This window comes from Cornus florida, unplaced genomic scaffold (assembly GCF_030987335.1).
Source record: "Cornus florida cultivar Cherokee Brave unplaced genomic scaffold, ASM3098733v1 CherokeeBrave_3.0.0_Hap2_Chr04, whole genome shotgun sequence".
NCBI classification, from domain to species: domain Eukaryota; kingdom Viridiplantae; phylum Streptophyta; class Magnoliopsida; order Cornales; family Cornaceae; genus Cornus; species Cornus florida.
The window spans coordinates 27,052,732-27,067,723 of record NW_026775574.1 but is presented as its reverse complement, the minus strand read 5'-3'; the positions used below and the strand labels follow the sequence as shown (position 1 = coordinate 27,067,723).

The window sequence follows — 14,992 nt, the reverse complement described above, 5'->3', positions numbered from 1 at the left end:
TTACAAAATATTTAAGAATAATTTAGCCTTTTTATCTAATTCTTTACTAAAGAGCTATTTTTAAAAAGTCAATGGCTATTTCAGTCATTTTACATCTCTGACACCAAATGCAGCTAATTGTTATAATGTAAGCGAAAAACCAAATAAACATTTATAACATGAGAAATAATAGTTTTCGAAAAATATTTCAATTTGATATTCGGCCAAATCTTAGGAGGTGTCACTAAAATTAATCCAAAGTAATATATTGTGTGATACTAAGAAGTGTAGTAGTGGTATTTTTAGATTTCAAAAGTAAAAAGTTAACGGATGAATAAGGAAGAAAAGGAAAAAAAAAAAAAAAAAAAAAAGTAAAAATTGATGTTCCGTTATAGGAGCAATGCGTCATGTGTGAATTTCTTATTAGAATTTAAAAATGTGTAGTGTGTGAATTTCTTATTAGACTTTATTAAAAATAACTAGTATAAAAGGTTACAAGCGATTGCACATATATTCTGTTTGTACTAAGATGGTTTGCATTGTCGTTGGATACGTAATATATATTAACTTTATTCGTGTTCGCTACGCTCCGTTCGCAACTAAAATCACAGTATTCCAAATATTACAAACCATCGTATGAATGTGATTGATTGCGTCAGAATCGCTATTTAATATGGCGCAGATATTCTCCAGTGAAGCGGTATGACGATAATAGCAATCGGTTACACATACTTCCTTTCTCGCAAATCATACATTCTTCAACTACCTGTCCTCACGCGCCACGTGTCCCAATTCGAATCGAAGCTCTACACCGACTATACACCCAATCCCTCCCTCTATACATAGAGAAACCCAATTTCTAGGGCACAGAGAGACCAAAACACCAGCATTATTAGCTCTTCTTCGCGGAGCGTCGTCAATGGCGGATTCTTCGACCCCTCCTCCTACTACAGAACCCAATTCCCAACAATCCGAACCCGAAAACCCACCCCCTCAATCGAATCAAACCGATCTGTCTTCACCTCCCTCATCGTCTACCCCAACTACATCTGTTCCGATAAACCCTAATCCATCCCCTCCGCCACCGATCATTTCTCCGCCGCAGCCACCTTCGGTCCAGCCATATGCTCCGCCCCAGATCCCCGCCGTTCCTCCGTCGGCACCGCCGTCGTTCCGCCCGGTGGCGCCTCCGGTTCCCCTCCCCGCCGCCCCGCTGTTCTCGCCCCTCCCGAACCCTAATTTGCCGAATTCGGCCTATCAGAACCCTAGTGTTCAGCCACCTGGTGTGAGCCATGTACCGGTCATGGTTCCAGGCGCTGTCAGCGTTGGCGGATCGGTTGGGGCGTCTGTGCCGCAGATGATTCCCCACTATGCTCAGCCTCCCAACCCGGCCCTTAGACACTATGCGCCGATGCAGAATGGTTATCAGACCATGCCAGCGCACGCCCCTCATGGCACAATACCTCCTCCGGGTGGGTTATTCTTCTTTCTATAGTATATTATTTCTGTATATGTATAGTTATGCGGAGTGTTTCGGTATTTATACATTGTTAAAATGTTCATTCTTTAACTGTAAAGTCGTTGCTTTTAGTTTCAAATATGTACAGTTTGCTTCTCTGTACCAATTTTTAAGAATGGAATTGCAGTTGTTGGGTCTGATTTTGTGGTTATAATCAACTTGATACCTATAATTGTTAGTAGTTGTTACTGCTGCAACTTCCAAATACCTTTTGAATTTGCCATTGGCTTTGTGTAATTAAAGGAGTTATAAGGTCCCAAGTATTAATAAACTGTGTAACAATATGTGTGTCTATGTAAATTCACACACGTTGAAGCTTAATTGATATTTACTATTCATGGATAGCATTACATGGTTTAGTGGTCTGAGGGAAATATACATACATCTATCTATCTATCTATATATTGATAAGTATTTAGAGGGAAAGATTTTGGTTGAAAGGAGTTGGGGGCAATTCGTGTTGGTTGGATAAGGGGTATCGATGACGGGATGTTTTCTCCTACAGTGTCTTGATTGATTACGGTGAGAAAGGTTGGAAGGCTTCATAATGCTGTTCTTTAGCGACCACCCACTCTACAACTCCTCTTTTGGTATGCAAACATTTGCTTAATTTCCTTGATTGTATTTGAAATAGAGATTGATTTACCAAACAGTTTATTGTTTCTCTGCTCAAAACTGGTCTCATGGATTACAAATTGAATGATATGGCACAGTTTGAACAAATGTATTTCTCCCATTTGTCATGCTAAACAATGTTTGGTTGTGTCATGTTCATTTAGTTGGCTTTTATCTGGTAGTTATAAGGGTATTTTCTCTTTAATGGGTTCTTCAAACTTGAACTACCGGCAGCAGACTATGTTAGCAACTGAGTGCCCGATACATTTTCCAAGGTATCACAATCTTTTTTAAATTACTCTCTCTCTCCGTCTCTGGTTTTCTCTCCCTGTGTTTGTTATGCTGAGCATTGGGTTGTTAACAGTTGAGTTATTTAGTGCCTGTGGAACATTAAATTATACTTGTAACGTCCATTGCATTGGTGTGATGAGACACTCGAAGTCTCGTGTTACTCGATTTCAAAACGTCACAATTGATGCATGGGGTAGTTTGAGAAGGCTACCATTTTACAAGTGGATGTACAAGGTAAGTCCACTTCACCTATCCATGAACTATGAATTTGATGTTATTTTCTTCATGTTCCTTCAAGTTAATCTTTTCAGCTGGTGCTTGTTGCCTTGCCTATGCTGTCATCTATGCTTGTAATGTGTGGTAACAGCATCTAATTATTCTTGTGATTATTTTTATGTACATGTATTTAGTGCTCAGAAATTCTGTTGTACTGTTTGCAGCTTGTAAACTTGCTCTGATAGTTTTGCATAGATTTCTTCCCATTTATGCAGGAATTCCTCGTTATCCTTCTCCATACACGACGATGATTCGGTCACCATTTCCTCCACGTCCTCCAGGAGCAATTGGCATGCTCCCCATTTTGTCACGTCCACCTGTTCCAGGAATTCGTCCTCCAATTATCCCTCCTGTTGTTAGGCCATCTGTTGCTCCAAGTGTAACACCAGCAGAAAAACCCCAAACCACAGTTTATGTTGGGAAGATAGCATCGACTGTGGAAAATGATTTCATGCTCTCTCTCCTTCAAGTAGGTTACTTTCATTACATATTATCTACTTTTTCTTATGTGTTCTCTTCAAAGTTCTGGGTTCCTTGGTCTATATTTAAAATGTTTTCAAGTCTATTTGGAGCTCTGGGTTAAGCTAATTACGATCTGTATGATTTTTGAAGCTTTGTGGACCTGTCAAGAATTGGAAACGCGCTCAAGATCCCACAAATGGAACTCCAAAAGGTTTTGGATTTTGTGAATTTGATTCTGCTGAAGGGGTTTTACGTGCATTACGGCTGCTGAGTAAATTAAATGTTGATGGGCTAGAATTGGTGGTATGATTCAGTCTCTCTATCTCTGTGCGTGTGTATTCTTGATTTCATATTTTATGGTGTTTTTTTTCAATATACTTGTTTTCTGTTATTAATTCACTGCAAGATGACAGTTCATTTCTTTGTTTGCGTATAGGCTTTCTAATTGGAGATTCTTGGTTTCATATTTTATGGTGTTTTTTTTCAATATACTTGGTTCCTGTTATTAATTCACTGCAAGATGAGAGTTCGTTTCTTTCTTTGCATTATAGGCTTTCTAATTGGAGATATATATTTTTTGTTAACAGTGTTGAACATAGTTACTAGATCGCACTGGTACCATAGCCATTCACTTGCTTTTACTGTCTCAAAAGCAAATTTCAACAATGTTCTAATGTATATCATTGTATTGGTTTTCGTTTCTTTTATGTATTCTTACACATGCTTTGTAGCATGCCTATGTAATTTTCTCAGTTCTTTGTGTGTGTGTGTCTTTTATTAATGTTACTATATATGTGGGGGCCTAAAATTACCTGATTCTACTTTCGGAAGCACTTCTCTTGAATTCCTTCACATTCTTTTGCTCTCTAGTTGAAATGATGGACTATATTTTTGAAAATTGCTTTAGGGCTCGGTGCTTGTCACTATAAATAGATAACTGAGTCGTCTATTCAAAATATTTGGTGGTTTACAGACTATCATATTTTCTATTTCAAAAACTTATGCTGAGAATAATACTAAGCTGCTTATATATAAGAATTATGTATCGAAAGTTCATGCATCAGGCATTTGGATGTTCTTCTTGTCCATCAAGTTACAATACGACTCATAAATACCATTTACCCTCTATTTAGGGGCAGTTGCAGTGATAATTTATTTTTTCAGAATCAACTGTGGCTAGGGATTTTTGGACTATGTTTTTGGTTGCGTTTGGTCTTCCATGGGTGTTCTCAGAATCCACGGTCGACTTGTTAGAGACTTGGAAAGGTTGTACAATGGAGAGCCAAGTCAGCGATGCATGGAGGGCCACTCCCCTTAGTATTTGGTGGGGTCTGTGGTGCGAAAGAGATAGGAGATACTTTGAAGGAGAGGAGTCTCCGATTTTGGCTATTAAATACAATATTCTTACTTTATTCTTTTGGGTAAATGGGAGGGATTGTAATTCAATGGATTGTCTATTGGATTTTGTGGATAGCTTAAAGCTCTAGTGTTGATTTTGGTCGGCTGTCGTCTTCTTTGGGAGCGCTCCTCTTTTGAGCGTCTTTTATAAAAATCTTATCCCAAAAAAAAAAAACTGTTCCATATCTTCTGTATTTACTACTATTTAGTTTTTTTTTTTAATAAGTAATACTTCATTAAGGGCACTCAAAAGGGGGGAGCTCTCCGAAAGGAAAAACAAGCTGCCTAACAGCGACTTCACAACTTTAAGCTATCCACAAAATCCAAAAGACTATCCATAGATGTACAATTTTGCCCATTAACCCAAAAGAATAAAGAAAATATATTGTATTTGAGCGACCAAATAGGAGACTCCTCCCCATCAAAGGATCTCCTATTTCTCTCGCGCCACAAGTCCCACCAAATACAAAGGGGAGTGGCCCTCCAAGCATCTCTGACTCGGCTCCCACTTTACACCCTTTCCAAGCCTCTAAAAATCAGCTGTTGACTAAGGAAACACCCAAACCACACCAAAAGTAGGGCTGTAATCGAGCCTAGCCGAGCTTTAGAGTGCTTGGGATCGGCTTGGCATCTCTTTAGTCATGTTCGAGCTAGGCTCATTTTCAGCCGAACCGAGCTTCATTCTAATCGAGCTCGGCTCGAAGTGGTTTGACGAGCTCACGAGCTGCTTGAGTCGAGCTCGTTTATACCCAAACCAAAAGATACATCCTCCATGTATGTATGTATGTATATGTATATGTATGTGTATACACACACACACACAAGAAATCACAGACCATGGAATATTGGAATGTGAGAAAAACGAGAGACGTAAGATGAGAGAAGAGAGAGAGGAAAGATAGGGAATGATTACTGTATAGATACAGTATGATCAGAAGATTTAAACACCATAATAGTGAAAATAAAAGTTGAGAGAGTTAGAGAGAGGGTGTGTGTTGTCCATGATTGCTGCTGTAGAGAGGGTCAGGAGGTTGTGGCAGTAGTGTGCGGCCTCCTAATTGTGACGTTAAGAGTGAAGGTGATAATAGAATAATAGGGTTAGACATATATATGGGCTTGATGGGCTTGGGTTTTATTTTAAAAGGGATGAGTGTATAATATGAATTGGGTTGGGCTCATATAAAATAAAAGGAACCAAATATTAATGGGCTTGTAATATGTGAGCTAAGGCTTCATCACAAATAATTATCAAAGTTCTCTTTATAATTTTCACAGCCCAAACGAGCTTGTTAACAAGCCTGTTTGCAAACATGTTCACGAACATACGAGCCGAGCCGGGGGCTGTTTGGGATTGGTTCATTTATTAAATGAGCTTAAAAAATCTGTATGAGATTGGTTCGTTTATTAAACAAACGAACATTAGTCGAGCTTTTAGCGAGCCAAGTTTGCGCTGTTCGTCAAACGCTTGGTTCATTTACAGCCCTAACCCAAAGCAACCAAGAACATAGCCCAAATATCCCTCACCAGAAGGCAGTTAAGCAAAAGGTGATTCACAGATTCCTCCGACTTCTTAACACATACAACACTAGATCACCACAACCTGACGTCTCCTTCTGAGGATGTCGAGAGTGAGAATGCTTCCAAGGGCAGCAGACCATGCAAAGAAAGCCACCTTCAAAGGGGCTTTTGTCTTCCAAACAGCTCTCCAAGGGAAAGAGGGGCCAGGGTTCTCCGTAGGACTTTGATAAAAGGATTTAATATCAAACTCCCCTCTCAAGGACCCCTCCCACACCATCTCATCCATACCCACACCCTCCACCACCTGGCTATATATCAATGCAAGGACATCCGTAGCCTTCATAAGCTCCCAATCATGGAACGGTCGGCGAAATTGCACATACCTGGCTATATATCAACGCAAGGACATTTGTAGCCTTCATAAGCTCCCAATCATGGAACTGTTGGCGAAATTGAACATCCCAAGTCACCCTTCCATTATTAAGCTCATAACAGTTAGCAAGTGCAGCATGTTTGTTCGCAGAAATCCTGAAGAGGCTAGGAAATCTACGAGACAGCTCAAAGTCCCCACACCATTGATCCTCCCAAAATCTGGCATGCCTCCCGCTCCTAACTTTGAACTAGATACGTTTGGAGAACTCATCCAGCCCTTCCGAATAAGTTTCCAAGATCCCATACTCGCTGGAGTTCTTGCCCCCCTAGATAGCCACCCTCCATTTTCCTCTCCCGAATTTACAGGAGATGACACGCCTCTATAATTTTGTCCTGTTACCCCCAAATCTCCAAAGCCATTTACCCAACAAAGCATTATTGAACATATCCAGCCTTCGAATCCCCAAACCTCCCTTTTGCAAACATTTTTTCTGCCCTTTAAATTAAAGCGCTTTCTATCATTGCAAACATTGGTCTTTGTTGCACACAATTGTGTGTCTCTGTTTGTAACAGTGGATAAAGCGCCTGTTACATCCTCATAACAGCCCTTAAATTAAAGGCACCATAACCAGCAGTTTTCAATGATGACTTATAAGAGTGTTTTTTTCAATTTAAAATTTTTCCTTGATTTCGGAGTTCTGTCTTTTATAAAAGCTTAGATTTAGCCTTCAAAAGTTTTAAAACACAAGATATATGGTTAGATTTTGAATCAGAAGACTTCAAGACTCTGCAGATAGGGAGGACAACGTATTAGGAATTTTCATTTATATATTTCCTACAATCTGGGATGAAACTTGAGGAGCTCTGGTCCCAATTTTATTTGTAGTCTCAGAATAGGGGCCCTCCAGTGATACACTGTTGTGATTTCTTTTCAGACATGTGACCTCGATCTTATGCCATTTTGATTATGTATGTGTATGATGTTGAGAATTATTGTTTAATTATCTTCAATATAATTTCATGTTTAATTGTGAAATTTAGAAATTAATTAAACAAAGCCTTAAAAATAGAATATATAGGCTTTTGCTTATATTAAATCATTTTTAAAAAATCATAAAAATTCATTAAAAATAGCTGCAAGCTCCAATTAATGAGATTCTAATATTAAATTATGCATAATAGTTCATATAGGGAGAGTCTATGAAGCATGGACACGGACACAGGATATGGACACGAGTCACACGACACGATACGATAGGAATACGGCGACACGAATAATTCTTAAATAATAGGATGCGGAATATGGCAAGGACATGTCAAAGTATATAACATAATGCAGGTTTAGATATCCGCGAGTATCCGATGAGTGTCTATATCCGACACGGACACGATATAAGTCAGTCACCCTTTTTTAGGGATCTATGCTTCAATAAGTGAGAGTTGGATGAGGTTGCAAAACATTCACGTTCTCAATTGTTGTTATCATTGCTTAACCCTTGTTATTACCCCGTTCATCACAAGTGATGTTGTGTCAGGCGGCCGTTACTGGTTCTTGAAATCTCAATTTCATCAAACCGTGTCTTTTATATACGAGTTCATTTAGTGAGAGTTAGGTGAGGTTGAAAAACCCTCGCTGCTTTAACTGCTGTTACAGTTGCTTAAATGTTGTTATAACTCCTGTCCATCACAAGGGATGAAGGGACTGCTATGTTAGGCGGCCATTACTGGTACTTGAAACTCCAATTTTATCGATCTGCCACTTTTGTCTGGACTGTTAGCGATATGTATCACTTTCTAATTATTATTATATATAATTTACAATTAATAATTTCATTTTCCTTCTGACCATCTTATTAATAAGTTTTCTTTGGGCGTTGGTTAGTGTTTTATTCAGCAATTGAATCAAATAGGCCCTTGTGACTTGGTAATGGAGTGATGCCTTGGTGAGAACCCCATTTAATGGTGGAATTCATCAGTTTCTCTCTCTCATATTTATGTTGAACTAACAAGACTTAAGTGAATTGCTCATTCACTTGAGATGATCAATTTCTTCATGATATGTCCTCAAAAGCAAATGCCACACAGTTCATGAGCCCAAGAATCCATTCGTAAAATAATTCATTCTTCTCCAAATTTTTGCATTTTTACCTTTTCTTTTTCCTAGATGGAGAAAGATTTCATGTGACCAACCCCATTCATATAAGATTAAGGCAAGGATGATGATGATGCTGAGGTGTTGAAAAAGATAGGATTTTTTCACATCACTTGTACTTTGTTCTCTACTTTAGCTCTTTATCCAGCCTTCACTGTTTCCTTTTAGTTTGAGCTCTCTTTTGGATTTCAGTACTTTAGTGTTTCGAAGTCCTATGATTTATCTTCTAATTCCTCTGAGTTCTTCTTTTAGTTGAAAATTGTGATCCACCAATCTAAATTTTTTAATGCTATTTGCTACTCCTATGTATTAGGACCTAAATATGTATTTTAATACCTACTTTAGAATTATGCTAATTCTTTCTAGAAGGTATGCATTTTTTCAGTTGCTGAAGTGCACAGCTGTCTTATGCATATAAATTTTCTTGTAGGATTGCTGCTTAAGTAGTTTTTATGGTAAAACAAAATTTTTTTGAGAAAAGTCCTATGGAAAGACAATTCACTTCAAAAGTTTGGATTTTATGCCAATACTTTTTCAATACTAAAAAGTATTGACATCCCTGGGGATTGTACATAGAACTGATTTTACGCTTTCTATTCTTGAACTTGAAGGCCTCTGGCATAAATAAGTAAATAGATAAAGGAAGAGAAAAAAGGAAAGAAAAAAGAAAAAGTAGCATAGGCATGCTTTTAATTACATATAAGTAATATTTTGTTATGACCAATATATTTGTTTTGATTATAAGTTTATAACCAATGTCATCTGATGAACTACTGCATGCATTTCTTTGCTTTTAGTTTTTTATGTTTGATCTTCCACTCATGTAGTTGGGGTAAATTTGATGCATTACAGTTAAATGTTAATCAAGCAACACGAGAGTTTTTAGAGAGTTATGTTGAAAAGAAAAAAGAGAACTCAAAGAAACTCAAAACTGAAACTGAAGGGACTGATAAAGAGGAAGAAAATGCACCTGGTGTTGAGAAAACTGAATCTCCAAAGCCCTCAGTTGAGGACACAGAAAAAGATGACAATGATTTGCGGAACAAAGAAACTCATGATGTCGCCAACTTTGGCATGGTGACCGATGAAGACAGGGAAGCAGATCGTGAGGCTTTTGAGAAGCTTACAGGCATGCTACAAGAGAGGTTAAAGACCAGGCCTTTACCACCACCTCCTTCGCAAACATCTGTCGATGGTTCTGGCAACTCAAACTCAGAACAGCCGGCTAAATCAAAAGATGGGGACTCGGATGTGGACATAGTGAAAAATGGTGAGTTTTCATAGTGGCTAGAGGAATTCTGTTCCTATAGTTCGTTATTAATGTGTTGGAATCTGATAAATAAAATGACAGTTTATGCAATAACAATGATATGACAATGGTTCGTGACAACTCTTTATGTAATTAATGGTTATTTAACAGGTTTCCCCTCCCTCCTCTTTTCCCCTCATTTTGCAGATGCAGCAGAAGATAAAAACGATAATGAGATGACAAGTGAAAGAAGAAGTACAGGTGACCATGATAGACCTGAAACGAGCTCACCTGACAGGAGTAGAAGGCATGATAGGAGGAGCAGAGACAAAGAGCGTGATCTGAAACGAGAAAAGGAGAGGGAACTTGAAAGATACGAGAGAGAAAGGGAGCAAGAACGAGCTACTAGAGAGAGGCAAAGAGAATTAAAGATCCGGGAGGATGAGCATAGGTACAATGTCCTTGTTAAGGATTGGGAATCTAGAGAAAGAGAAAAAGAACGAAAGCGGAAGCAGGAGAAAGACAGGGAGAAAGAAAGGGAATACAAGCGCAGGCGGGATATTACGGATCAGGAGCCTGAAAGTGATGATGAGGACACCAAAAGGAGGAAACATAAGAGTTATAGCTCAGATGAGAGGAGGAGGAGGCTAAGGGAAAAGGAGGAGGACTTGGTTGATAGATTAAAAGAAGAGGAAGAAATTGCGGAGGCCAAGAGGAGGGCTGATGAGGAACAGAAACAACATAGACAGCAGGAGCAAGATGCGTTAAAACTTTCATCTGTTCATGTAACTAATGGAAGTGATGAGATAATGCCTGATGGAACTGATGTGGGGAGCAAAGATAAGGCTGTTGAACGGACCTCTGATGGTGATTGTGGTCATGATGACCATATTGGTAAGCTTTCTTTTGCCCATCCTTTTATTTCCTTTTCCATTTTTTTTTTTTTTTTTAATAATAAAAAAAATGGATTTGAACTTCCAATCTTCCATATGGCAGGTGATGCGGTTCTACAAAATGGCACTAGTGATGAATCCATCATGGAGTCAATTTCGTCAGACACACGGCAGAGTAGCAATGCCCCTGCTAGAAAGTTGGGGTTTGGTCTTGTAGGATCAGGAAAACGAACTGCCGTCCCGTCTGTTTTCCATGAGGAGGAGGATGAGGATGCACAAAAAGAGAAAAAGATGAGGCCTCTAGTTCCCATTGACTATTCAACTGAGGAATTGCAGGTTGGCCAACCTACTGTTTCTGGTGAACCAGCTTCAAATTTAGTTGCGGCAGCAGAATTTGCGAAGCGTATCTCAAATGTAACTCCCAAAGAAGAGAGACCTGATATGGAAAAGGAAAGAAGCCGGCGTTCCCATGATAGGTCTGGCCAGCGTGATCGAGACCGAAATGAGGAGAGTAATCGTACCAGAAATGAGACTAGAAAAGTGACTTTGGATCGTGAGAGGGATCGGGAACATGGACTGGATAGAGCGAAAACACCAGATAATCAGAAGCTTTTGGATGCAAAACAGTTGATTGATATGATCCCCAAGACAAAGGAGGAGTTATTCTCATACAAAATAAATTGGGCTATATATGATGAGGTAAGCACCACTTCCAGTGCCATTTGTTTTTAGTTTTTCAAGTGTCACTCTTGAAATTTTGAGAACATTTTCCTCTTGAGATAGTGCAGAATGGTTTGCTTCAATAAGTAGGAAACTTCTTGTATATATTAGTATAGATAAAAGGACTACTGCAAGTAAGCAATATTATTATGAATCATATGACAACGTGAAGCCCCTACGTGGAAATCTTAAAACTGTAGTCATGATGGTTGTGGCAACTTAAGGATGAGTACTAGTAGTGAATATATTGAATGGGGATATGAGTGCAGTTAGGATTTCATGGGATCCAGGATTTTGCAGACTTAAACTTCTAGACTTTTTGTTGGTAAGGAAAAACAATAAACAACTCTTTTCTTGCTAGCTCAAAAGTGTGAGTAGAAACATGTATTGGTTGCCTAGCTATTGAACCATAAGTTTTTATTAAATAGAGGTGTCTTCTTATGTGATAGCTGAAAAGAAAATGATTTCTGCTTTCTAAATTGATGGTCTCTTGTAGTGTCGTCCTTTTAATTTTTTCTTTCCAAATAACTCTTCTTCTCCTTCCCCCTTCCCAAGTCATAAAATCCGTTTGGGGGATGCTGTCCTGTAGTTCCAAGTGCAGATTGACGGTTTAAGGGTGGGTGCGGCAAGATTCCACGAACTACTTTCTGAGAAGTGAGAATCCACGGATTGAGATTCTAGGGTCATGAATCACATTTTCTTTGCTAAATCCTTGATAATTTTGATTATCGCAGACATTGCCAATCCAAGATGTGAAAGTAGAATCAGGTGTAAATTTGATGTGACAGTAGAATCAGGTGTAGTTGGGGTAAATTTGATGCATATTGCAGTTAAATGTCAATCAGGCAACACGAGAGTTTTAGAGAGTTATGTTGAAAAGAAAAAAGAGAACTCAAAGAAACTCAAAACTGAAACTGAAGGGACTGATAAAGAGGAAGAAAATGCACCGGGTGTTCAAAAAACAGAATCTCCAAAGCCCTCAGTTGAGGACACAGAAAAAGATGACAATGATTTGCGGAACAAAGAAACTCATGATGTCGCCAACTTTGGCATGGTGACCAATGAAGACAGGGAAGCAAGTGTGCTATTTATTTATTTATTGATAAATAAGAATGTATTAGAAAGCGATCAAAAGGGAATCACATCCCAAGAGAACTAGACAAGGCCAAATGGGGCCTCTAAACTCCCAAAGAGCCCATAAAATCAACTCTCCTCTAAAGATCTATAATTTCGCCCTACAACCCAACAAAACAGAGTGGTAATAATGGAGAATTTCGGCAGGTGTGCTATTTTTTTCTTGCAATAATTTTTTTAGGGCATTTAGGCTTTCGTTGTTTGAAGGAGAAGAAGAATGGAAAGATAGCAAGACCAATTGCTGATGGGAAGTTAGTTTCAGACCTACTTGGAGCCAGTAGCTTCTCCAGCTAAAGGTGCAGATGTGTCGTCATCGTTCTCCTCTTGTTTCTCTATTCTGTGTGTTTCGGCATCTTCATATTGTAGGCTTTCCTTTTGTTCTGTAAATGGCTCTGTTGTTTTCTTCTTTACTAAAAGACATGGCGGGGGACTTATCAAAAAAAAAAAAAAAGACATGGCGGGGAACCCTTGGTGTGTTCACCTAAAGCCCTTAAACTTGTATTGTTATACATTTGTCCCTAGAGAGTAAGGTGTTTTTTCTTTATAAAAACTGAAAATTAAGCACCGGAAATTTTAAGAATGAATTTTAAGTGTTAGTTATAAGTTAATAATTTTTTTTTTAATTACTTTTTAAAATCGTTATGTACTGTACCTTTTTAAAATCGTTAGGTACTGGGTGATATCTGAAGTCTCATTCACCTAAAATTTTCACCTAAAATTTAATTTATGTATTTTTATACTTTGTAAAAAAGATTAAGTATTAAGTGATAAGTGAAGTCTCCATCGCTTAAAATTTTGTTCTATTTTAAGTGGCATTTATTCCTTAAAGTAGTATCCTTGTTGTATTATTAAACAAGTGCTAAATGTATTCAGCGCTGAACTGGGTTATCAAAAATATCACATAATTCTTTTTGGGTTCTGCAATCAACTAATTAAAATTTATTGTGTTTTCTTTTAGGAAAGTTCCCCTCTTGAGCACCTTTTATGAAAGCTTACTTACAAAAAAAAGTAATAACTCTAGCATTTAATTTTAAATCTTACAAACTTTTTGTATGTAGATATTGAAGTAAATAGGCACACGCTCTCAGGACACTCTTGGTCTAATATTTTTTAGGTTTAACGTTTCCATGCTCTGTCACTCCTGCTTTATGGACACTTCTACTCGTTGATTTTGAGAAACCAAATCAATTATAGATGAATAAAAATCTTGTTCGTCCTCCTATTAGACCCTTTTTTCTTTTTTTTTTTTTTTGGTTGAATACCTATTAGACCCTTTTGCTTGTGGTAAATTACATGAAATTACTGCTTGTACAGTTCGATTAATCAATCATCACTTATTTTATATGGGCGGTTTTGAACAGTACCCACCAGAATTCTGGAGTTCATTTGCCCTTGACATTCCACATCATTGCTATGTAAGCAATGAGAACAAAGCAGTTACAAGATCTGGCTAATTTGTTCATTGTGACAGTACTATCTGAAATTACTTGTGTTGGCTTGGTCTATGTTTGTTTATCAGTACTCACACTCGGTAGAATGGATAGCAAAAATATTTGAAGAGTTCAAATACCTTTAGTTCATTTTTTATGTCATGATGGTTTTTTCTTATCTTGAATGTGCTTTTCGTTGTTGTTTAACGCACTTTAACAGAATGACCTGCATAAACGAATGAAACCATGGATCTCTAAGAAGATTACAGAGTTTTTGGGAGAGGAAGAGAAAACACTGGTAGACTACATACTTTCCAGCACTGCGGAGCATGTGAAGGCATCCGATATGCTTGAGAGGCTCCAGATCATCTTGGATGATGAAGCTGAAATGTTTGTGCTGAAGATGTGGAGGATGCTTATATTTGAAATTAAGAAAATAGAGACTGGCCTTGCTTTGAGGTCTAACACCTGATGGAATTAGGTACCTGTGTTTTGCTTCTTTTATCATTGATTTCTTAGAACATTTATATATTTTTTTTCCTTGATGCTATTGCTTTCCCGATTACATGTCATTGTAGAATTGTTAGGGGATGATGCTATTTTGCAGTTTGTAATGCTTCAAATATAATAACTTGTTTTAGATAAGTTTTTTAGAAGAATGTACCCGAATCTTTCATTTTTTGTGAAATAATTGCTGATGAATGATGATGATGGGTTGACCATAAGTCATGCCAGGCCTTTGTAAAATCACCACAAGCATGGAAGGCTATGATGCTCTTTTCTAGGATACGTTTGAGATCTTGTTAGTTCTCAAAACTGGGGTTTTACTTTTTAATTCTATTTCTTCAGTTTTGCCTTTGGCACATAAGATACTGCTGAACTTAGGATGAGAATTATTGGTAAAAGAAGTAACAAGTTGTTAAACAATACATGTGGGAACAATTAACTTCATCTGGCTCAATCACACAAGTTTTGTGTCAGCTG

General features: G+C 38.0%; 1 protein-coding gene across 4 annotated transcripts; it reads left to right on the top strand.

Annotated features, from left to right (window-relative positions):
• Positions 1-833: 833 nt before the first annotated feature.
• Positions 834-14,733, top strand: LOC132303038 (RNA-binding motif protein 25). Of its 4 annotated transcripts, none has more exons than XM_059800072.1 (8): positions 1,313-1,451; positions 2,004-2,088; positions 2,351-3,149; positions 3,293-3,445; positions 9,435-9,852; positions 10,039-10,725; positions 10,828-11,423; positions 14,229-14,733. In XM_059800072.1, the coding sequence occupies exons 3-8, from the start codon at positions 2,799-2,801 to the stop codon at positions 14,478-14,480; spliced, it is 2,457 nt and encodes an 818-aa protein (XP_059656055.1). In that variant the 5' UTR covers positions 1,313-1,451; positions 2,004-2,088; positions 2,351-2,798; the 3' UTR covers positions 14,481-14,733. The 4 variants fall into 4 exon arrangements, with proteins under 4 accessions (XP_059656053.1, XP_059656055.1, XP_059656054.1 ...); XM_059800071.1 differs by having other exon boundaries at positions 2,348-3,149; XM_059800073.1 differs by having other exon boundaries at positions 2,004-2,638; positions 2,896-3,149.
• The last annotated feature ends 259 nt before the right edge of the window (positions 14,734-14,992 follow it).

Coding starts and splice junctions, on each gene's coding strand:
- LOC132303038 (XM_059800070.1), top strand. CDS start 899: ATGGCGGATTCTTCGACCCCTCCTCCTACTACAGAACCCAATTCCCAA. Junction 3,446..9,434: donor TTGATGGGCTAGAATTGGTG/GTATGATTCAGT, acceptor GATGCATTACAG/TTAAATGTTAATCAAGCAAC. Junction 11,424..14,228: donor ATTGGGCTATATATGATGAG/GTAAGCACCACT, acceptor GCACTTTAACAG/AATGACCTGCATAAACGAAT.